This window comes from Camelus bactrianus, chromosome 17, assembly GCF_048773025.1.
Source record: "Camelus bactrianus isolate YW-2024 breed Bactrian camel chromosome 17, ASM4877302v1, whole genome shotgun sequence".
Classification (NCBI taxonomy): domain Eukaryota; kingdom Metazoa; phylum Chordata; class Mammalia; order Artiodactyla; family Camelidae; genus Camelus; species Camelus bactrianus.
In genome coordinates, this window is record NC_133555.1 from 36,600,446 (window position 1) to 36,624,259 (window position 23,814).

The following is a 23,814-nucleotide window of genomic DNA, read 5'->3' on the forward strand; positions in this document are numbered from 1 at the left end:
CCATATGATATCACTTACACGTGGAACCTAAAACAAAACAAGAAAAAAAAATTTTAAAACAAGAAACAAAACAAGGACACAGATGAACTTATTTACAAAACAGAGACAGACTCACAGACATAGATAGAGAACAAAGTTATGATTACCAGGGGGAAAAGAGAATGGGGAGGGATAAATTTGGAGTTCAGGATTTGTCGGTACTAACTACTATACATAAAATAAACAACAAGGCCCTACTATATAGCACAGGGAAGTATATTCAATACCTTGTAATAGCCTATAATGAAAAAGATTATGAAAAGGAATATACATATGTATAACTGAATCACTATGCTGTACACCAGAAATTAACACAGCATTGTAAACCGACTATACTTAAAAAAAAAAAGAGTGCAAAGGTGAATTTTATTACTCTTTTTTTCAGCTAATCTCTAAGTTGAAAGCTTTAAAAAAAATGTTAGCACTATACAGAATTAAAAAGAGAAGCATGGAGCAAATATCTTTCCAGTGGCCTCAGGAACAAGAGGGCCAGTGGAGCCAACCCATTTTATAGGGAGCAGACAGAGTGGACCATCACAAAAGCCACTCAGCAGAGTGAGTCCTTAACAGAGCCAGGTTCCTGCCAGCTCGGATTCTTAGTCTCCCTGCACGGGCTGCGAGGACCACATCCACGACACAGGTGGACAAGCTGAATCCTTGATCCTGATCAACATGGCAGCCAGGTGCAGAATCACAGAACCTCTGGCAGAAAGGGGCTGGGAGCCCACAGAACCTGGATGATGTGATGGTATGGCCAGTGGCCCAGGGGCTCACTGACCAGTGCCACAGATAGTTTCAGAACAGGAACAAGGATTCTCACTGGCCCAAAACAGGTCAAGGAGACCAGAAGAGATTTAGATCTGAAGTTGTTTGGAAAGATTCTAGATCAAGAATCTCTAGGACCTGGCCTGGGTATCAGGCTCCAAAACCAGGGTGGAAATTCTCCAAAGGTGGAAGTTTTCATGAAGCCTTGTGTATCTGTGGACTGCGGCGGTTGCCAATGCTCCTGTGTCTTCTTTTGGAAGGGGTAGCATCAGAACCAAAGCCACAGCAATCACAGTGTACTGAGAAATCAGACACCTCCTCTAGAGGTCAGCTGCATTAATGCTCAGGCATGTGGCAAAGCCATGGGGGTGTGCAGTGTTGTTCATTCATCCTCTGAAAACTGCAGGCATTGCAGCCAGGAGCCACCCAACAATCTCCTGGGATGGACAGTCAATTTTGACAACCCTGTCTTGGCAAGTCCTCACCAACGGTAATCATATTATTCAAATTCATCCCTTTCTGAGTTTTTTTTTTTTTTTCCTTTTTCTTAATTCCTTTTTCTTCTATGGTTTCCCTCTGGTCCCATTAGTAAGCATGCTGTATCTGTATGTCTCGTTACTTCCAAAAGGACCATCCACCTCAGAGAGAAGTTCCTTCAGAAGGAGAGGGCTCCCGAGGTTGTCTCCACCAACATAGATGACAGCTTCAGGCTCCCCTCTCTTCTCGTAAATGAAACCCACTGAGCCTGGCTGATGCACCCCAAGTTCTTCAGGGTCTTTACAAGATCCCGGCGGAATCTCTCACCCACAAAAACGTAGAGAACAGGGTTCAGGCAGCTGTGGAAAAAGGCAATGGTTTGAGTAACCTGGAAACAGATGTCCACGTTGGTGGAGATGGCACAGCTGGAGATAAACACAGCATAGGCATCGATGGTCTGCACCAGCAGAACACAGTTGTAGGGAAACTGAGATAAGACAAAGACAGTAAGCACAGTGATAGTCACCTTCAGGGCCCTGTGCTTGGACGACTTCTTGGCTTGTATCAGAGTGTGAATGATGATAGTGTAGCAGCAAGCCATGACCACAAAGGGAAGGAAGAACCCCAGGATGACCTTCAGGGTCAAGACAGCCGACTTCAGTTTGGTACTCTCGTCACTAGGGTAGACCATGGTACAGATGGCAACGTCATGTTCGTTCTTGACTTGGCTGTACAGGAGTTCTGGGATGCAGAGAGCAGCCGCCATCACCCAGACAGTGAAACAAACCATTTTGCTGTACAGAAGCCTCTTCTGCCTCCAGGTGTGCGCTCTCATGGCCTGAGCAACGGCGATGTACCGGTCCACGCTGATGCACATGATCAGCAGCACACAGCTGTAGAAGTTCATCTTGTACATGCTGTTGACCACTTTGCACATGAAGGTTTCGAATTTCCACTGGTCAGCGGCAGCAATGGCCCAGAAGGGAAGGGTGACGAGAAAGAGAAGGTCAGCAATCGCCAAATTCAAGAGGAACATGTCGGTCATGGTCTTCACCCTCGTGCAGTACCAATAGACGAGGATGACCAGACTGTTGCCCAAGGCACCCACGAGGAACACCAGCCAGTACAAGGGGGGAAGGAAGTGACTTGCAAACTGCCTGACGTGGTTTTTCTTACAGAAGAGGTTGGCGAAGCTGAAGTTCCCGTAGTCATCCATGGAAGGCATGATGTCGTAGCTGTAGTCGTCGGACATGTTCAGGATGAGGCTCTGCAAGGAGACACAAGACGGCGTGAGGCCAAGGGCAGGCTCTTGGAGGTCCTGTCTGATGGCAGGGGCAGGGAGCCCTTCACCCCTCCAGTCCCAAAAGTCTGTGATAAGACAGAAGAAGTGTATGTGTAGGAAGTAGGAATTCTGAGAGCACTGCTTGGCTTGTGAAAGATGTATTTATTTGACAAATGTTTACCGAGCACCTACGATATGGCAGGTACTGTGCACGAGCTAAAGGTACAGTGGGAAGTAAGTCAGATGTGGTTCCTGCTCTTGTGGAACTTATTTTCTCAGGGAGGAGACACACAAGCAAGAGAATGATGACAGGCTGTGTGACAAGTGCTATGACAGGTGGGGAAGACAGCCCCCGGACCACGGATGGGCACAAACTTTTATCAAACTACGTGAATGATTTTGATGGTACCATCTCCTCTCTACTCCGCCGTTCCCAAAAGGTCCTCAGTGGCTCTTAAACTTTGCTGAGTCCAGATCCCCATGAGTCTTCTGAAAGCTATGCATCCTCTGAGAAGCTCCAAATGGTCACCCATGTCCCCACTTATACATGTGCACACACATGGACACACACACGTTCATACATGCATGTACATGCACATTCACAAGCACTAGGGCAGGCTCCATGATTTCAGGCTCCCTTGTTCAAAATTTGTTAAGAATTTCAAAACAGCAGAGCATTAAATCAAGCAAGCAAAACTTCTGAGCATGGGGCCCCGTGCAGCTGTACGGATCACACACCCATGAAACCAGCCCTCACAGGAACACATACACTCACACACACTTTTACAGACACACATGCACACAAACATGCCTGCACTAATACACCAAGTTCATCCGAGAGGACACACCAGAGCCTCCTGGTCTGAGCACCACAGAGAATGACTTCCCACGAGCTGCCTGGCTTTATCCCGGGGTCTGCGTCGAGATGGCATCTGGGGGCTCCCCTGGCAGCCCACCCTCTCCACAGAGAGGGATCCTCCAAGGGCCTGTCCACAGAGTTCTGTGTCCCACTCACCAAGACCCAGCCTAGACACTTACTTGGCATGTAAACACAAAGGAGATGTGAAGAGAGTCTATCATATCTCCTGAAGAACAGGTGAGGGTTTTCCTTACTCATGAACCATATGAATTTTGTGACTGATCAGGGTTCTCTTTTTAATCAGGAGGCTCAGTCAAACTGGTAGCCCCATCATAGTAACCAAACAAGACCCTCTCAACCAGCTCCATCCAGTAGGAATATAAAGTGAACCCCCAGTAACGTTTGCATTTTCTAGTAGCCACATGAAAGAAGGAAAAGAAACAGGTGACATTCACCTTGGTAATGTATTTTATTGAACCCTAGTATGTCTAAAATATTTCATTGTGTAAGCAGTATAAAAGTTACCAAGATACTCTGCATCCTTTTGGGGTGTAGAATGAATGCGTTTTACACTCACAGGGCATCTTGGTTTGAGTGGCCTCGTTTCACGTGCTCAAGGGCCCCACGTGGCTCATGGCTACCTCATCGGACAGTACAGCTTTAGGCTGAAAACCGAAGTTCTAACTCCTCCTCTCGATCTTTTCTCCCTGTCCGGTCAGTTTTCCCTGACCCTGTTTTGTGTCTGTCCCTTTTTTTTTTTTTCTGTCCTGTTGTACACACCCGGTAAAGTGCCTCAAGCCTGTATTGGGACATCAGGTAGGTGGGGTGGCCAGAGTGAGACAGGGAGTGGTTATTGCTGGAAGTACCAGGCCCTGCTGTCTGACAGGGCTGACCAGTCTCCTCCACATCTTGTTAGAACATCTAGAAGTTCTCTTACCTGAGGTTTCTCTTGCTGCCTTTCTTAGCAAACTCTGTTGTTCTCAGACCCTCTTAAAACATGACGTCTGTGCCTACTAGACCACTGTTCGCAGCCCGTTGTCCCCAGTAAGCAGAGGTCTGAGCCAGACCCAGTTCATCCACTGTGAGGAGCAGTGATTGGCTGGGGTGGTGGGGCCCAGACCTGGCCAGGATGGGGTTTGTGTGAAAATGTGACCGTCTCCTCCCTGTTCAGCTAAGTAAATGGCCTGCTCGTCCCCAGCTTGAGAAACAGCCTTCACTTACAATAGATAATGTGATTTGTTCACTCAATCAGCAAGTTATTACTGAGCACGGACCTCATGCCAGGCAAGGAAACCACTTCCAAAAGGACACCATTCATGGTGATAATGGAAATAGAAATGGAGCAAAACACGAGGAAGGCCCACGGCGCCCGAGCCAGGCCCGCAGGTGGGACCCGGGTGGGTGGCTGGGGAAGAGGTCTGCCTGCTTGCAGAGCCCTGACGGCAGCCCCACGAGCTCAGAGGTGCCCTAGACAGGGCAGCGTTGTGGGACGGCTGTGTTACTGCCAAGGGGCCACTTAATTTGGAGATTTGTATTATTTATTTTGGATGCATTTTGATCAAGAAAAAAAAAAGTGCACTTAAAAAAAAAAGTCATAGATCTAAGTAAATGAGAGAGAATGTGTAACAGAGCACCAAGCAGCTGGCTCGGAACTCAGCAACATGGGCAGCCCTCTCCTCTCGCAGTGGCTTTTGCTTCTGCTCTGGAAAAACTTTTGAAAGCTCCACAGGTTTTAGAATGATTTTAAGATCTTAGAGAGGAGGAGACAGACCCAAGGAATGGAAGACTCTGCCCAAAGCCCTTAGCCACTGGGCGAGGGTCAAGGCCAGAGCCAGCCCCTCGAGCCCCTCGGTCCCAAACTAGGGCACTTTTAATTCTTCCCGACCCAAAGCCCTGCTCCACGTTCTGAGGTTGTCAGAGCGGCCATGCCAAACCTGAGCTGTGGCGTCTGGGCCCTCGACGCCTGAGCTGAGCCTCACAGAGCCCACCAGAGTGACTGTCAAGGTACCCGCCTCCACCTTCACACCACCCCCGAAAGACTGTGGGCACCAGAGGATGCCCTGTGGCTTCCTCTGCCCAGAGCATCCGGGAGCTGCCTTTTGCTGGGGGCAAACCTCAGTGCACAGCCAGGGCAAGGGGCCTGCGCTGCCTGCCTGGGTCCCCAGTAAGGCTCCAACCCACAGGCCCTGGCTCCCGTGCCCGGGCAAGTGTGTCCTCCTCCCCTCAGGAGCCTTGGCCCAGAAGCAGCAGCCCAGGCAGTGAAGGTGGTGCAGGTCTTTGAGCAGGAAGATCTCCAGAGCTTTCTGAAGCCTCCCTCACCAACTCATGTTGTCTCTGGAAACCCTCCTACAGCTCCAGGCCCCTTGTTCCTAGCTCTGGGGAGAGGCCAGGGTAGAGGGCAAAGGCTGTGTCCCCCATCGCTCCCTAGGACCAAGATGAGCCCCTGGGGGAGGGGATATGGGGGAAGGGGAGAGGGGCATTTTGGGGGGATGTGGGCGGCTATGAGTGGTGGAAGTGGGCAGGCATCCGCGCCAGGGCCCTGTCCTCACTCTTGAGGATGTAAGACTTCCAAACCGTGAGACTTAGACCTTAGTGTGTGGACATTTACCCATAAGGAGGAAGCCATTGAAGCCATGACAATGCTGACAGCACCTCCAGGGCTCCTCTCCTGATTAGTGAGACCCTGAGCCCTCCGTCCCCTCTCCCAGCCTCAGTTTTGTCATCTGTAAGCAGGGCTCAGCCTCCACTGTAAGGCTGAAGGAATGTGGCATCCTGGGTGGTGACTGGCACAGGGCCCATTCTCAGAAAAGTGACCACAGGAACGTCATGTGATTTGCCATCGTCACACCCACTGAGGTCCCATCTTGTCCCCATTTAGGTGGTGCTGGCCACCCCTTGACCACAAAAGGTCATTTTTGGAGTGCATTTTTCTTCCTCTCTGGGGCTGCCTTGCAGAGTTTTGATATTTTCCAAGATCTCAGATGATAAAACTGAAAGACTGACAGCATGACCCCTGGCTCTGCCACCCCAACCCAGCTCTGTTTCCAACATCAGGGATGCAGAGCAAACTCTAACTCAGGAGAAATGAAGAGTCTAATTCTGGTCAGGAAAATAGAGACTTACCTCATTACTTCACCAGGTCCAAGTTAATTGTCTTTTTGTTGCGGGATATGAGTGGCATATGTGATACTAAAAGCATTAGCATAGGATAGGTGGCAACTCGGTGGCAACTGCCACTCTCCACAGACTGTGGACCCTCCAGTGTGCTGTGAAGTGTGTTCGCTCCATTAAGAAGGCTTATTTCAATTACCTACATGTAAAGCCCAGATTCTCCCTTCAAGAAAAGCAAAATTAAACCCCTTAGATATTTTTGTGAGCATTTATGAATGTAACAAAAGCATAGGAATTGGATTTGATTCTATAATTCATTATATTTGACTGTAAAATCACAAATGATTCTCTGGATGACGACTGTCCTCACTAATTTTTGTTAGCCTCTTTGTCTCTTTCAAATAAACAGTTACCATTATGTGTTTTTTGTGAAGGCCACGTAATGTCACGTGAGAAATGCAACCTTGAGCCCAGCATGGGTCTTTTAAAAACAACTTAAATGGATTCTCTCTTGCCCTCTTTCTTCTGAGTTTCAGAAGTGACACAAGGAATTAAGCACATCCTAAAGATCCTAAAACCCTCCCCTGTTCATAAAATCTAAAACAGCATTTTTCTCTGTCCTCCCCACGTACCCCAAAGCTCTTCTGGCTCTTCTTGTTTGCAGAGCCCTCTGTGCTGGGCTTCAACCACCAGTACAGGGCACTGCTCAGCAGAGCTCTTACCCTGGGAAACCTAAGAGAAATCCTTCCCCCACAGTGGGTTCCTTCCCACTCCCCAAAAAGAGGCAAGATGAGAGTGCATTTGAGGAGCCTGAGGGGCATGGCTGTACTTACTGTGGTTTCGGTGGGGACCATGGTGGGTCAGATGCAAACCTGATTCTAAAAAGAGAAGGCAAAAATCAGAAAGAGGACTGGCTCTTAACTGAACAGTAGCAGGTACCTAAAGATGGAGATTAAGCATTATATCTGTTTCTCCTCATGTTAAAAAAGAAATCCCAAGCAGGAGTTAGGGTCCATGTTATACTGGTGTCAAGTCAGATAGATCTCAAGTCAAGTCTCGATTTCAAAGTCATCCGGTTGTTAACCTAAAAATGAAAGAAACCTCTCCTTTGGGAGCCCCCTGGGTCTTTGACATCTTCCCAACACAACCTTTTCACCTTAGCTCGTTTTCTCTTGACTCAACTTGCTATCAGGTGTACCCCACCCCCATTTTATCCACCAAGAGTCTCCTGAGGCTCATAGGACAGCAGTGACTTAAGGATGCTCTGGGCTGACTCTGCAGGGGAGGGGCCTCTGGGTAACCAGGTGGCAAGAACATAAAGGGGAGGTGGTGTCTGCCAGCATCAGAGTCCCTCTCTGGGAGGGGCCCAGCACCCCAGCACCTACCTAAGTGCTCCACTTACAAACTCAGGCAGGAAAATAGGCCTATTTAACCCTTACCCTGACTCCAGCAGGAAAAGGAAGTCCTAGGTTTGTTTACCAAAGAAAAGGTAGTTCTCCACGCAAAGGGCATTTAAACTAACTGAGAGAAATCTCGGCTGTTGTTTTCCTGTGTTCTGAGTCTCTGCAAAACCAACCCCTGTGTAACCAAGCCAACAACAGCTTGGCTCCTTTCAGGGAAGGGGCCTGTAACTGAGTGGGGCGTCTCCTTTTATACCTTCAATGAGTATATTTTAAATAAACACATCCAGCCCACACCCCAAGTTTCTAGAAGGAAATATTTTCCTTCACAAATCCAACCCTAACCTGTTGGTTTTTTCCCCAAGTAACACAACATTGTGACTCTCTCTGCTTTTCTATAAGTGCAGGGGGCTTTTAATATATAACGTGTGAGACAACCACTTTGGAAAACCATTCAGCACGCTCACCCTGGGACCTAAACATCCCTCTCCTAAGTGTTCACCTAGGGAAAATGCAAGCTCACACCCACACAAAGACTGATACACGGATGTTCATGGCGGCTCTGTTTATAACAACCCACCACTGGAAACAACCCAGATGTCCATCAAGTATAGCGAATGGGTAAGTCACTGTGGAACAACAGAATAGGAACAAGCAACCAATACACACAGCAACATGGATGAATCTCAAGATAATTTAAGTAAAGTGCTAAGAAGCGAGCCGCAGGGGAGGGTATAGCTCAGTGGTAGAATGCATGCCTAGCATGCAAAAAGTCCTGGGTCCAATCCCTAGTACCTCCATTAAAAATTAATAATTTTTTTTAAAAAACCTAATTACTCCCCCCAAAAAATCTTTAAAAAAATATAAAGAGATATGTTTAAAAAGAAAAGAAGCCAGACTCCCCAAAAATGCATACTGTGGGATTCCACTTATATTAAAATTATAGAAAATGCAAACTAATCAATAGTGACAGAAAGCAGATCAGTGATTTCCTGGTAAGAGAGGGAAGGGCAGGGCTGGGCAAGAGGGCAGGAGGGACACAGAAGCACGACAGGAAACGTTGGGGTGATAAATACATTCGCCAGATTGATTATGTGTGTGATGGTTTCACAGGTGTATGTATATGTCAGAACTTACATTCTGCAGTTTAAATATGCGCAGTGTGTCGTAGTTGAACCTCAAAATACCAGGTAAAGTGAAGAACGGTAAAATAGCAAGATCTGATGAAAACTTTCTGGTTTTCTTCACTCTTCAGAGTCACATCTGGCCATTAGAAGGCGGGGAGAAGGGCAGTCAGAACTTCGTACCTGCAGCCTTCCTGTTCTGTGGGAATTGAGGGCTCCATATGAACTCACGTCTTTCAGGGCTAGATGAGATTAGACAGATGATAGATAGATGGATGGATGGATAGATTGGTTGATTGATTTGTGTGACAGGTGTTACGTATTTGTTTCACGTATGTATTTCCTGGCTCTGTCTGCTGAGAGGACCTGAGAGCAATGACACACAGTAGAATAATGATCTAGTGCTCAGATCGTGGTTTCCAGATTCCTTTCTCCTCACCAAGGAACCAGGACTCCTTGGAGAAATGTCTGGTTGCAAAGCTAGGGCCAGGAAGACTACAAGATGAACCTGGGACTGCTTTTTGCCCCAGAAAGCAAGTGCTCAAAGGACAGTGAGGACTTGTCAAAAGGACACAAGTGCCAACTTGATGGGGCTGTACTCGCCAAATCTACGGCAATTTGAGCATCAAATTAAATAATGATAGCAATAATTACAGCACATTCAGTTATATGAGGATCCATGAATCCAGGCTGATAAAAATAAGTAAGTAAATAAATAAGAAGAGTAAGCTCTTCTTATTTGGTGCCAACTAATAAATATAGAAGGAATAATGTAATTAGAAAATCACCAGTGGATGCTGAAATTAGTGGGAGAATGTATGGTAAAATCAGTTATTTACCTCATCTCAAAGGATCTTCCCCCAAATTACATATTGCTCCATTGACTTTATCATTCTCTCATTTTTTTCCCTGAATCGTTCCCCAAAAAAAATAAAATCTTTGTAAAAATTGTCCAGTTAAGTTTGGAAGAGCCCAGCTCAGCTAATTTAATGCAGTACAGCTTGGGGAACGGGGAGAATGGTTGTTGAGACATTTGTTAGACAACACTTCATCCATTTCTAGTACCCTTGGTTACATCACCTCCTCTTAGCTTGCATGAAGAGACTGAATATTAAAGTGATAATATCTGTGAAAGCAAATTCCCAAAGAAGGAAGCCAACATGAAGAAGGAGGAATGGCTTTGATTATGGTTATAGCTAGTTATGGGTTGAAAATTAGGATTGATGTAAATGATGTTGGTAAGATGTTGGGAGAAAGGCTGGCACCCGGCAGTGGGGAGTGTAAATCTGGGTGATTTTGGGGGGAAGGTTAAGCCATTTCTGTGAAAATGTACAAGGCACAACAGCTTTGACTCAGCAGTTTCTCTGCTGGGAACACACCCTACTAGTGATCTCACAGAAGAACCTGAAGATACAGACACAGGCATGTGTGTGGCCGCAGTCTTTTGCAGAACAACAACAGCAACAACAAAATAGAAACAACCTTTGTATCCAGCAATGGGTAATATTCTGATACATCTATTCAGTAAGCCACATGTAGCCAATAAATAAATAAAATAGGCCTCACACTGATACAAGGAGGTCACCGAGATTACTAGGTAAAGTACAAGATGTAGAAGACTATGCTGTGTAATCTTCTAAAAGTACAAAAAATAGATATAAAAGGTTATACACTTCATGGCTGATCAGTACTGAGACGTTTTCTAGAAGGAAACTGAACAAGGATGACCAGTGGAAAGTGAGACTTTCATTTTTTTTCTTTAGGTTTTGTAAACTATTTCAATATTTGGCTTTGGGCATGAAATTTTATTTTAAGAGCTCTCATAAAAATAACTTGTCAGCTTGAAAAAAAGAAAAAGCAGCCTCATTGCTCTTCCGTCCTGCACACCTGTTTGCAAAACTGGTCCAAAGGAGGAACTCGCAGCCTAGCCCGCTGGCCGGGAAAGCAGCTAGCACTGAAAGGGCAAGTCTACAAGTCCATTCGCTGAGGCTACTTTTTGCAACTTTGAAATCCTACCCTGGCTTTTTATAAAGGTTTCTCTTCCTTCCATTATAAGTGTGTTTCTGGCTCCTAGAAGATTGGGAGAGAGCCCAAGGGTAAAAACAGAAACGGAATGTATTCCTCCCTAGACCCACCGTCTAAAGACACCGCCGACAGCTTTTTTCATCTATTCCTCTCTGCTCTTTATCAGAATACTCTTCGTCTATTTTATTCCACCAACTGCAAAGTCTCAGAGCTGGCTTTCATTTTCTTCTGGCCCCCGAGAAGGAGAGAAAAACAGGGGGAAAACCCCATGTGTGACAAAATACACCGAAAGCAAGGAACCTCTCAACCATCTATTGGGAGAACGCGGGCGTTGGACTCAGTGCTGCCCCAAATCTCTCCCCTCACCACTCACTGCTCGGTGTGGCCTCATTCCAGGCACTGCAGCCGCCTGATCTGAAAACCCTGCGGTATTTTGCAGCCCGGTGGAGTGAGGTGGAGGAAGCACAGGGGCCCCCATCTGCTCCTTGGTCCATCCTTTGCTGCCTGTGGGACCTCAGCAAGGAGTGACCTGCCCTCCCCAAGCCTTGGTTTCTTCGTCTGTAAAATGGAGGTGATAGCCCAGCCTATCCAAGGATTGTCTCCAGGGTCAAGTCCAGTGCTGTGCATGAATGCTCTCAGAGGAACGGAGATTGCTCTGCAACAACTAGGGAGCTGCCTTCATCCCATAGCTCACTTATGCAACATGCCTTGACACCAGATCCACTTGTTTCACTTAAACACTGTACAAGACACGATCTGTGTCCTCAAGAAGCTCATATTCAAGTACAATGGATATGTCATGGCCACAGATACCAACAATGGAAAATGCTATGAGACACTTTGGGAATTGGGAGAAGGAAGTCATATCTCCAGCTCTGGGGAAAAACCTAGGTGGGCTTCATTGAGGAGGTGACAATTTTTTGTTGGCCCTTGCAGTCTAGAGAGCATGGGAACATGCAATGAGGGGAGAGAACATAGCTCTAGGACAGAGAAGCATAAAACGTATCCACAAAGGCATGATCACCAGAAAACACCAGGTATGTGTAGGGTTCTTGGAGGTAGAGAGCGGCTGAGTCTGTAAGAGTACAAAGTGCCTATTAGAAAAGTCCGCCTGAAATTCATTCATCTCTAACCACTCTTTCTATTCTCTGCTGTCATTTAATAACCAACATGAAAATCAGCACAGAGTTGCTCGTAGTAGCCTCCATGAATTGGATACTGATACTAAAGTGAGTCTGGGATGCAGGTCCTGACTTTGACCTTTGCCCAACTTGCTATATGGAGGTAGAATCACCTCTTGTGCTTTTGTTTTTGTTTTGTAGCTCTGTTTTTTTCACCTTGCCAGAAAGCAGGGACTGTGAGCTATCAGGCTGTCTGCTCCCCAGCCTGGGCCAGGTGCCCACCCCTCGCTGGGTAGGCAACATGCTGGACCCCATGCTCCCAGTGAAGTCTGGGAGTAGGGTGCACACTAGGGGCTTCAGAACAGATGGGCAGATATTGGAAGAAAGAGGCTGTCAAACTCCAGATGCTGAAATGGCAGAGGAACTTGGTTTGTTGGGTGAGGGGAGGGAGGAGACGGGCCTCACCCACTGGTGGCCGCACCACATCCCAGCCCCGCACCCAGCAGCCACTTCCCCGCATCCCTGGAGCAACAGGCAACTAAGAACTCAAGAGGGTGTGTCTGAGGGGACAAAACAGTGTTCACTGATGAGTCACTTAAAATGGAGTGGCTTTGCTATTTCCTGATTATAAAGGAGTATTTTCACAATGTACCCCCAAAAAATCTGCCCAAAAGCAAACATAGATAATGGAGAAAATTTAAACACCTCAGACACCCCTTTCCTAGGATAGCCATTGTTAACTTTCTGAGATGCACCCTTTTAGACTTTTTCTCTGTAACACAGTCACACACACGTACACACAATCTGAAAGGTATGGAAATTGGACTACACAAGCCATTTTATACCTTGCTTTCTAGTTAACTGTCTTTCATGGACCACTTCTAATGCCAGTTCAGTGTGAGGCTATGTCACCAGATTGGGTGGCTACCCAGGGTTCTTCTGTCTGGAGTCACTACAATTCATTTAACCAGTTGCCTCTTGGTGCAAGTTTGCTTGTTTACAGTTTTTCACAAAGAACGCTGCCAAAAACACGCTTCCCATGGGACAGTCTCTCAGACCCAGGAACCTCATGGAGGCTTCACTTTCCCCACCCTGGCCACCTTGTTGTCACCTGTCCCCAACTCCTGCTTCTCCCTCCTTTAAGGTACAAAGCACAGACAGACTGTCTTGAACCTGAGCTTCACACATGTGGGTGGGAGACAGTCTCACTACTCACCCTAGAAGCCCGGGCAGGGCGCCACCTGATTCACCTCTGCCTCCCTGGGCTTCTAGCCGTGGGCCTGGCGCTCACAGCCACTGAGCAAACAAGTGAAAGCCTGGGGTTTAGAAGCCTCTGTGGCAGCACACAACCTAGAACGTAGGTGGCACTGGGACGGGGAGGAGGAGGCAGGGCAGTACTCACGGCAGAAGGCAAGGTGTGAGGCTCCTGGAAAAGGTGGCCCCAGTGGCTCCGTGTCTGGGGAGAGGGCGGGTTGCTCTCTGCCTGGGATGAGGGGCAGGCCTTCTGTGAGCTTTGAGCAGGCTGCTACTACCCGACAAAAACACCAGAAAGGAAGCCAAGCCACCCCTGCCTGTGTTGTCGCTGGGGAGGGTGGGGGTGGCCCAGGAGGGTGGGGAATGGGGAGTCACCAGCTGCAGCTTCCCGCAATCAGCAGAGTTGGTGACCTGCAACCAGAAATGAAAAGCCAAGAACGGCTGGGCTAAAGGAAGACCGAGCAGCTGAGAACAGTATCTTTTCCTAGACAGCACAGCCACTTTCAGGGAATGGGGAGACAGAGTCCCATCACGAGAGGTCAGCCTCGTCAGGCTTGCTGAAGGGTGTGCCTTTAAGGTCTCTGGGTGGTTTTGTCCGAACAGGCCAGTATGGGGTTATCACCCCCCAGCACTGTCCGTCACAGTGTAACCCTTTCTGGCCTTGACAGATACACCTAAACCCATGCAGCTGTGCTGTCTGACACAGTAGCTACTAGCCACGTGCCTGTTTAAAATTAAATTAATTAAAATATGACTAGTCCCTCAGTCACAGCAGCCAGGTTTCAAGTGCTTGACAGCCACGCGGAGCTGTGGCCGCTGTAGCAGACAGCACAGATACAGGGCAGGCCCCTCACCTCGGAAAGCGCTGCTGAGTGGCGCTACTTTAGAAGGTCGCGTGTGTGATGTGTCTGAGAACACAGGGAGTGCTGGAGAGCCACAGCCACCTTAAAACTGGGGTCAAATACAGTAAAATTTTATTTTGACGTGACCACTCCGTCAGACACGTTAACGTCCATAATGCATTTCATCTTATTTATCATAGGTGTTTAGATGAAATTGTGAAAATGCCTAAATATGCAAATGTTGTATTTTTAATGAAGTCACAGGTGAAGTCTTCACTGGCCACGGCTGTGGTGTGGCCTTTGGTCACGACACAGCTGCACCCCTCTGGTCCCAGGGCCGAGTGCTGTGCCTGGCAGTTGAGGGGTGTTTAGGGAATCCCTGGAATAGAAGCCGCAGGCCACGGCCTGTGCTGTCCATACGGAGAAGGACCCCAGTGGATTCCTTGTTGTCATTGTGGCAAGGACCTCTTCTTCATATTGGTTCTGAGGAAAACTCAGCTACACTCCAGTGGAGACTGATTTCGTCTTTTTAGTGTACTTGCCACCCTGGAGCCTCAGCGGTGCCCTCCAGCAGTGGCCCTCCCGCACACTTGGCCCATCAATCCCCATTGATCGCTACAGAACAAAGCAGTGCACAAGATGCAACTGAATGTATTATCTAAATAGAAAGGTCAACAAAAGGTACAGCCCATGAGCAGTAAGAATGAAAGCAGTGGTTGATTCAACAGCCTTAAGGGAGCTGGGAATTCCCTCACCTCCTCCACAGTCACTGAGCATCGTGTCTAAAACGGGGCATGACTGACAATCAGCCAGATGCTCTGGCCTTTCACTTCTTCCTCTGAATTGGCGAATAATGACAGAAGGAAGGGGCAACAGAGGGACGAAAATTCTCCCTTCACTGATTCTGAGTGTTTCAAGCAGAGGGAGCGGTGAAACTGCTTCTCCTTTATGTTTGATTGGGATCTGGGAAGGCTTTCAGGAGGCTGAGACACGCACTGCAGGTGCAGGAGCCCTGGGTGAAGATGGTGCTGTGCTTTCTACCTCTTCTTGACTCAAGCTGCTTCTTCACCAGGTACGGGCATCCCCAGTAGACACTGCTTGCCCACCCGATGGTTGGGGAGGCAGTCAGGGAAGCAGAGAAGGAGTAAATGCGCCGTTGTGGGGAGATTTGCTCTTCCGTGTGCCCCTCTGCACCATGGTCCAGGTGAGGTAGGGGCGCTTAGCATCAAGTTCTGGAGGAGCTGCTGTAGAACTCCCAGGTCCCCTCACCTGGGATGCAGAGAGGCGGCCTGAGGCTGAGGAGGCAGGCAGATGCAAGGAGGTAGGAGAGAGAACTTCTGATTTCTCCAGGGAGCTAGGACAAGCGAGATTCTTTTTGCTGTCATCCAGTTTGGGTTCATTCCTTGGAGGGAACACCCCAATCTTTTGTGTTCTTTGCTGTGTCTCTCTCTCTGCAGGTGGGACTCAGAGCTGAATGAGTGTGAGAGGTTGCTGGCTCCCTTTGGCAGTGCGTATTTCTCTCTTTGCACTCTGACCCGCCAAATACGAGTTCTAGAGGGCAGGGAGGTGGGTGCATCCTCTCGGGGGCCTGGGGCCCACGGCTGCGCCTGGAGCTGACAGTCATTTAGAGACTCATTGTGACATGGAAGCTGCAGCCCTCACCTCTGATGTCTACCTCAGAGGACAGGCCCAGGTTGGCTCTGCCACAGGGGCCAGTAGGGGAGCTGCGCCTGGGCCTCCCTGGTGCCTTCCACATTCCTAATGTCTTTCACAGTCTCTGGCAGAGGAGAAATGAGTGTCGCTTCAATCCTCTACTTTCCAGGTTCTCCACATTTGAGACTAGATTTATCATCTCGTTTTTCTCCATCCTGAGTCTTCTGCACAGACTGAGGAAGTCCTGGTCCACGAGCACGGTGGGGTCTTTGGAAGAGGACGATGCTAGATTTCTGCTCCTCACTGATTGAGGCCTTGTCTGACCTGTGACTTCCAGATGGTCTGGAAGGGGTTAACAGTGGTTTGGTGGTGCAGGTCTGACCAGCAGGTACAAGGGGCTCCAGGAGCAAGCTTCCGGAAGTAAAGTCCATAAGGACCTTCTTTACCCACTGACTCCACAAGGGTGGGGACCAGGGGGTCTTGGCCAGCACAGCTTGCATTCTAGGAGCTTAGTAATCATCTTCTGACGACATTGATGGAAAAATCAAACCTCACCTAAGTCCTGGAAATCTACAGCAGCGCCATCCCTTAGAGCTCTCTGCAATGGTGGAAATAGTCCGCATCTGCACCGCTCAGCGCACAGCTGCCAGCCATGCTTAGCTAAGGAGCACTTAAGCTGAGGTTAGTGTGACTGAGAAACTGATTTTTCTACATTTTATTTAATTGCAGTTGATTTGCATTTAGATCTAAGTAGCTGCACAGGGCTAGTGGCCATGACAGTGCACAGGATTGGTCTAGACTGACCCACGTTTCTGCGGGTAATAGCTCTACCTTAGCAAGAGACTTAGGATGAGTGAGTCTGCAATACAGGACGGGACCACTCTTCTCTCCTCGAGGGCAGAGGGGCTTGAAGGGGACCCCCTCCCTCCCTCCCCAGGAGGCTTAAAGTCAGTGCAGGCTTGCAAGAACACATACGGATTCTTCAAATTCCTCATGCTTTGTGGTTAGCCATTAAAACCATTAAAGTTGACAAGAAGGAGAAACTAGTCATTTTTGCTAAAATCAGTTCCCATGAAAAGCCACTGCTGGTTAGGAAGCGGCTTAGGAGGCAATTGTTGGAGGCAGAGGAGTGGGGGAAAGAGTTGTCCATGCCGTGCACAGCAGGAGGGACGAAAGGGATGAGGGAGCCATGGCCCTGGGACCCACCGGAGCTGGCAAGTGATAGGATGTCGCAGGAGGGAGAAGCAGGGTCATTCGGAGGCTCTGGAAAGACCTGGGTGCCTTTAATAGAGAGGGGATGTGAGGGTAAGTGTTGGTTTTTAGAAGATCATGATACATTTAGCATTGGATGTGATATGATGGTGTTGAAGGGAAGGTATCTGGAGCCCAGAGAGGAGGTCAAGAGTTCACTGTGTGGCTGCCAAATTCTTGCAGAATGTGCATTATTTGTAAGGGAAATAAACGTCATCCACACCTCCTGAGGTTTTGTGCTTACAGCAGGTGAATCATGAGACCAGTTGCAGGATTTGTGATTTTATTTGCTCCATCTATTCATCACAAAAATCAGCCCCTCTGCCTTGACATGCTTCATGTCACTGGAAGATCTCACTGGAGTCCTTCATTCAACACGTATTTGCCAAGTTGTGCAGTGCACCAGCACTGATCTTAGAGCTAGTAAAGGTGAACATGGGGTAACCATTCCCAGCAGAGGAAACAGGAGGTAGGAGGCACTTGGCATGTCCAAGGAGAAGACCGATAGGCTGGGAGACAGACAGGTGTGAGGCAGCCAGAGAAACAGGAGGGGCCCAGGGGTGTGGGGACTTGAGGCCAGGGTCCATGGTGTCAATCTGACGCCAGATGTGATGGAGAGCCACCCGAGGGATCTACGTAGGCAATGACACCAATCTGATTTCCATCCCTAATGGCTCGCGGGCTGCTGTATGGGAAAGTTCAGGGAAAACAGCAGAACCTCGTGGTTTCTCTGCAGACTCCCTCAACATGAGCTCCCACCAGCCAGAACCAGCTCACTGGAGTCTAGCTTCCCCTTAGCTGGGCCACCGCAGGAGCCGGAACCCTCAGCTCTGCCTGCCACTGTCCGTTCTCCCACTTCCGCCTCTAGGGAGGCATCAGGGCAGATTCAGAGCACTTGTATTCCTCCCTTCCTCCCTCCTGACACCCCAGATAGAGGGAGAGCACCATGCTGTCAGGGGACCTTTGCAGAGCTGATGACAAATACGCAGCAAGATGTGCTGACAGGCTTGAGAGAGAGAGACAGAGAAGGATTTTATTTTTACAGCAGTTTTATGTTCACAGCAGAATTGAGCAGAAGGTACAGAGAGTTCCCATATATCCCTTGTTGCTACGCCATCAATATCCCAATTTGTTGCAACTGATGAACCTATGCTGACACATCATTATCACCCAAAGTCCACAGGCTACCTTAGAGTTCACTCTTACAGTATTATTCAGAGTAGCTCCACCGCCATAAACATCCTCTGTGCTCCACCTATATTCACCCCTCCCTCCCCTCTCACCTCTGGCAACCAATCATCTTTTTACCATCTCCATAGTTTTGCCTTTTCCAGAATGTCCTGTATTTGGACTCATACAGTCTGTAGCTTTTTCAGATTGGCTTCTTTCACTTTGTAACATGCATTTAAGTTTCCTCCTTGTTTTTTCATGGTTTGATAACCTTTTTTTTTTAGCACTGACTAATATTCCATTGTCTAGATGAACCAGTTTTTTTTATCCATTCACCTGTCAAAGGACGTCTTGGCTGCTTTCAAGTTCTGGCAATTATAAATATCCAAGTGTCGGTCTCTGTGTGGACATGAGTTTTGAACTCCTTTGGGTAAATGCCAAGGAGCTTGATCACTGGATTGTATGGTGAGAACATGTGTGGTCTTGTAAGAACCTGCCCAACTGTCTTCCAAAGTAGCTGGACCATTTTCACTCCCGTCAGCAATGAATGAGAGCTTCTGTTACTCCACATCCTTGCCAGCATTTGGTGTTTTGTCAGTGTCCCAGATTTGGCCGTTCTTGTATGTGTGTGGTGGCGTCTTCTTGCTGTTTTGATTTGCATTTCCCCGATGACGTAGGCTATGGGGCATATTTTCATATGATTATTTGCCATCTGTTTGTTTCTTTAGTGAGATATCTGTGGAGACCTTTGGCCCATTTTCAATCAGGTTGTTTTTTTATTGGTGAGTTTTAAGTGTTCTCTGTGTATTTTGGACAACTGTCCTTTATCAGGTGTGCTTTCTGCAAATACTTTCTTCCGGTCTGTGGCTTGTCTTCTCACCCTCTTGATGTTGTCTTTTGCAGAGCAGTTTTTAATTTTAATGAAGTCTAGCTCTTCAGTTCTTTCTTTCATGGATTGTGCCTTTGGTGTTATGTCTAAACGGTTGTCACCTACCCAAGGTCATCTGGGTTTTCTAGTGTTGTCTTCTGGGAGTTTTGTGGTTTACATTTAGAGCTGTGATCCATTTTGAGTTAATTTTTGTGAAGGGTGTCTGTGTCTCGATTCATTTTTTTGCACGCAGATGTCCTGTTGTTCCAGCACCATTTGTTAAAAAGACTGTCTTTGCTCCATTGTATTTCCTTTCCTCCTTTGTCGAAGATCAACTGACTCTATTCACAGGGGTCTATTTCTGGGCTCTCTGTTCTGTCCCATAGATCTATTTGTCTAGTCTTTCACCAGTACCACACTGTCTTGATTACTGAAAGGCTTTTTTAACTTGGGGGCTTTTGTGACCCTTAAAATCAGTCCATTACACTTTTAATACTTCTTTTCCTATAAGAAACGTAAATAAAAAATAGACCCCTATCCCCCAGCCTCATCCTGCCCCCACTTTTCTCTACAAGGTCCACCCTCACCCTGTCCCTGACCCTACGCTGCCTTGAGACTTGATCATTTTCAAAAGCTTCAAATAGTTGGTGTTTTTAAAAAGTCAGAAAATTTCCACAGCATTAAAATAGCTGCATCAAAATGTCCTCAGTTTCAAAATGGCCACATCAAAACAACCACATCAAAACACCAAGTCTCTCTTATGGAGACTCAGAGAAGAGCTTCTTGGTGGGGGGCCGCTGACCTGCGGCCTCCTGTCTGACGCTTCCTCCGTAAAGTCATACACTGGGTGCTGAGCACCCTGGTGCTCACTAAACTTCTACCTGCTGGACGCAGGGAAGCATGAGTTAAGACCCCATCACAGGTTTCGGATTGCTCACAAGTTTCTATCTGAGAAATAACAGCCCGCTTTTCAATATTAACCACGTTTGGAAAAAAATATGCCCCCAAAACCACCTAGAGCAGCCTTCCCCGACTGAGTCCTGTGGTCCAGAGGTCTGGGTAGGTGTCAGCAAAAGGTGAAATCCTTTGTAAAACAGGCAAAGCAGCACGTCTAAGGTTCTGAGATGTCCTGTAAGAAAGAAGCCCGCTTGCTGTTTTTCAAACTTGGAATTTGTTTTTCAGTACTTTTTATTCACTATATCTCAGGCTGTGGGAGCTGGGACCACCGTTCTTCTCCCTTTCTCTGACATGTGCTGACGAGGCCTTTCTCCGCTGTGTTCGAGATTACACAAGAGGGAGACAATGCTGTCTTGGCTTCAGCCTCCGCCGTCTTGCATCCAGGGGGCCCTGCAGAGAGGCTGAGGGACTGGTCCCCTTCCACTCCGCTGTCCTGCCACTTGCTCTGTAATGACCCACCCTTCCGTTCTGTTGGCCTCAGCGATTTAGCTCACTTCTCTTCCTGTTTTAAGACTACTATCTACTAAATTTCTTGAACTGTCCTCCATTCCAAGGAAGAGAGTGAAAGTGCAGAACAGGGCTGGGGTGACCACCATGACCTGTGTGCCCCAGGGCAAGAGACATCCCTTATCTGTAAAAAGTGGTGATAGTACCCACGTCAAATAGTTGCTATGAGGGTAAAAGGAGCTACTTTAGGGAGGAGCCAGGTGGGGCCTGGCACTTAGCACATGCTCAGTGAGCATTACTTTCTATTGAAAGGGGTCATCGTGATGTTATGGTTACATCTGGGGTCTGTCCAGTTCTGCACTTACTTATAGAATGGCCTTTGCCTCAGTTTTCTCTTCTATGAAACAGGACGTTACTATCTATTCCCTTGGGTTGCTCTCAGGGTTGCTGTCTGAGAGTTTGGCATTTGGGAGGTGCCAAAGCAAAAGTACTGGACCTTTTTTTGTTAAAAGATTTCATTTCTAAACACTACAGAGAAATCCAGTGACAATGCAGGAACGTCATTGAAATTTCCCAAATTATCAAGCTTGCTTCTCTATCTCATGCTGGGTTCGCTTCCTAATGAACTTTCTCCTTAATGGTCCTGAAGCCTCTAAGGGCTTTCTGGGGCTTTCTCTCCTGCTCCTGGGGGAGAATGACTCAAGACTCCTCTTGACTGTGATTTCCACTCTTCTCTAGGGGAAAAGGAAATAAATGTCCTGAACCCCTAGTTTGTGCCAAGAGCTTTCCAAACATCAACTCATCTAAATCCCTTCATAAGTCTACCAAGATAGAGAGTGTGCCCTTTTTAAATATAAGGAAGCTGAGTCTTGGGGCAGCTCCCTGGCTTTCCCAAGAAGGGTGCTAAAGGCAATAAGTAAGGTATACCGGCTGGCTCTGGCTGCATACTACACCACTTCATCATTTTGTGGCTTAAAACAATTATTGTTATTTAGCGCGTGATTCTGTAAGTTGCAGTTTAAGCTGGGCTCAGCTGGGCAGTTTGTCTGGTCTCAGGCAACCTCAGCTAACCTTGGCTGAGCCGGCTCACGTGTCCTTGGTCAGCTAACAAGTTGACTAGGGGCTGGCTGTCTCGGATGGCTGTCGCTCTCATCTCTGTGGTCTTCCCTCCTCCAGCTGGCTCGCCTGGGTTTGTCCACGTGCTGATGATAAGATTCCAAAAGAGACAATAGAAGTACACAAGGGCTGTCAAGGTCTGGGCTCAGAACGGGCACGCCATCACTTCTGTCACATTCTGTTGGTCAGAACAAGTCACAAGTTCAGCCCAGATTCAAGGGGTAGGGAGATAGACTCCACCTCTTGATGGGAAGAGCTGCAAAGTCCCCCTCAAAGGGGATGGCTAGAGGGAGACTGTTAATTGGGAACATCAATGAAATTAATCTACCACCCAGGGTGGTGTGATAGAGGGCGGCTGGGTCCTGGGGAAGGGAGAAGATAGGGCTACTTCAGATGAGCAGACCGGGAAGGCTTCTCTGAGGAGGTGACATTTGTGCTCAGTATGAAAAGGAAGAACCATTCCAAGACACAGGAAGGAGCTTCCCCCAAGATGAAGTTATCACAAAAGATACAGTCCCCAAAGCAAAACATCCATCTTTCACAGACAGACCTATTAGATAGACATCTATTAAATAAAGGGCCTAACAGCAGGCACCCAGGAGAGCAATGTAGCATAAACTTAGCATCAAAATGTTCATCGGTTCACCTCCCTCCACCGCCAAATGGCTACTGAGAGCCTGAGGGGTTTTCTAGTGGCTGTTCTTTTCAGGAAATAGTTTTGGTTCCTTTGAGACAGATGCCCCCTAAAATAGGGATGTGGGAGAGAGGAGGAAGCAAAGGGAATATTAATGAAGGATGAAGGATGAAGGCAGGGAAGAAGAACAAGAAAGAGGGAGGCTGGAAAAAGGAGGGTAGAAAAATCTTTGACATGTGGTTTAAGCCCTTGATAAACAATTGTAGAATCCGTGAATGGATGAGGTCACTGTCTATGGCAGGAGAGAAAGCAAATTCCAAATAATTAATATAAGACAGAATAAGAAAACGTCATGAGGTTAATATAGATATTTGAGTGTGCATGCACGCATGTGTGTGCATGCACGTACATGCGCGATAGAGGAATAAGGAGGTACAGGAAAAGAGGAAGCCGTCTTTGCAGATGGGAGCAGAGAAGCCCAATGTCTTCAGAAGGATGCGCTATCATTTGAGTGATGAGCAATATGTCAACATGTTGCACGGGAGCCTGTGAGAAAGAGATGGTAGGGGAGGGGGATGGTGTGCAAGGAGGAGAGAATGGCTTGAGGGATGCTCAGAGGCTGGAAGGGTTTGTTTTTGTCTGAATTTGAGGAAGGAGTCAAATGAGTGGGAGTTGGGAGATCTTCCAGAGAGAAGGGAATTTCGTAGAATATCTGCTACAGGGAGCTTTTGGAGGAAAGACAGGATTATTATGAGTGAAACATTGTAAGAAGAAAAGAAAGACAATTCAAAACCCCTCAGTGACAGCCTTGACTTATGAACCACTTTCACAGACACAGCCGACTACTCCAAGCCTGTTTCCTAAAAATGGCTGGAGACTTTGGAGATTTCTACTGAATCTTTGAAAACAATATTTAAAGACACAGGGTCAAAGGGATTATGTCACACACATCCAGCTCTTTTCTCCATGCCACTCCCAGCCTTTTGATTTTATCCTTGTGTTTGCTGCATGACCTCGTCCACACCACCCCACCCCCACCCCCACACACATCAGAACCAACCACAGAGAGGACGGGTCCCCTGCCCCCTTCCTTCTCAGCCCCTCTGTGCCCTGTAAGTGCCCCAAGCTTCAGCTTTCACCCAAGGAGATGCCCTGTGGAGATAAGTTCCCCTGCGGTTGAGAGTGAGTCGGTGAGCCTGGGTCTGCCAACTCCTTGCTACCACCTGGTTGCTCCTCTGTCTCTGTTGCTACCACAGTCGATGAGCCCCTCAGATAACCCCAGACGAGGGCCACAAATTGACGTCAGTTCCTTCAATGGGCAACGGATGAGCACGAGCCCAAATCCCAAGCTCCTGCCCTAGGAGAGATTTCTACAGAATTGGTCCCAGGGTTGCAAACCCAGCCCCTGCAGACCGTGAA

The 23,814-nt window shown here is 47.8% G+C and overlaps 2 protein-coding genes across 6 annotated transcripts in view; one reads left to right on the plus strand and one right to left on the minus strand.

Moving 5' to 3' along the window:
- Positions 1–23,814, plus strand: part of LZTFL1 (leucine zipper transcription factor like 1) — a 76,492-nt gene that overhangs the window by 11,059 nt on the left and 41,619 nt on the right. The gene's annotated exons all lie outside the window — the stretch shown is intronic.
- CCR9 (C-C motif chemokine receptor 9) lies at positions 387–14,737 on the minus strand. Of its 5 annotated transcripts, none has more exons than XM_074345052.1 (4): positions 13,606–14,483; positions 9,071–9,256; positions 7,367–7,411; positions 387–2,548 (listed from the first exon to the last, which is right to left on the minus strand). In XM_074345052.1, exons 3-4 carry the CDS (start codon positions 7,385–7,387, stop codon positions 1,460–1,462), a joined length of 1,110 nt encoding a protein of 369 aa, XP_074201153.1. In that variant the 5' UTR covers positions 7,388–7,411; positions 9,071–9,256; positions 13,606–14,483; the 3' UTR covers positions 387–1,459. The 5 variants fall into 5 exon arrangements, with proteins under 5 accessions (XP_074201153.1, XP_074201154.1, XP_010944252.1 ...); XM_074345053.1 differs by lacking the exon at positions 13,606–14,483 and adding an exon at positions 11,193–11,512; XM_010945950.3 differs by lacking the exon at positions 9,071–9,256 and having other exon boundaries at positions 13,606–14,478.

What these genes read in the sequence shown, in the direction of transcription:
- CCR9 (XM_074345052.1), bottom strand. Translation starts at nt 7,387, where the DNA reads ATGGTCCCCACCGAAACCACA. An exon ending in TGGTCCCCACCGAAACCACA is followed by an intron (nt 2,549 to 7,366) that starts GTAAGTACAGCC and finishes GTCTCCTTGCAG; the next exon opens with AGCCTCATCCTGAACATGTC.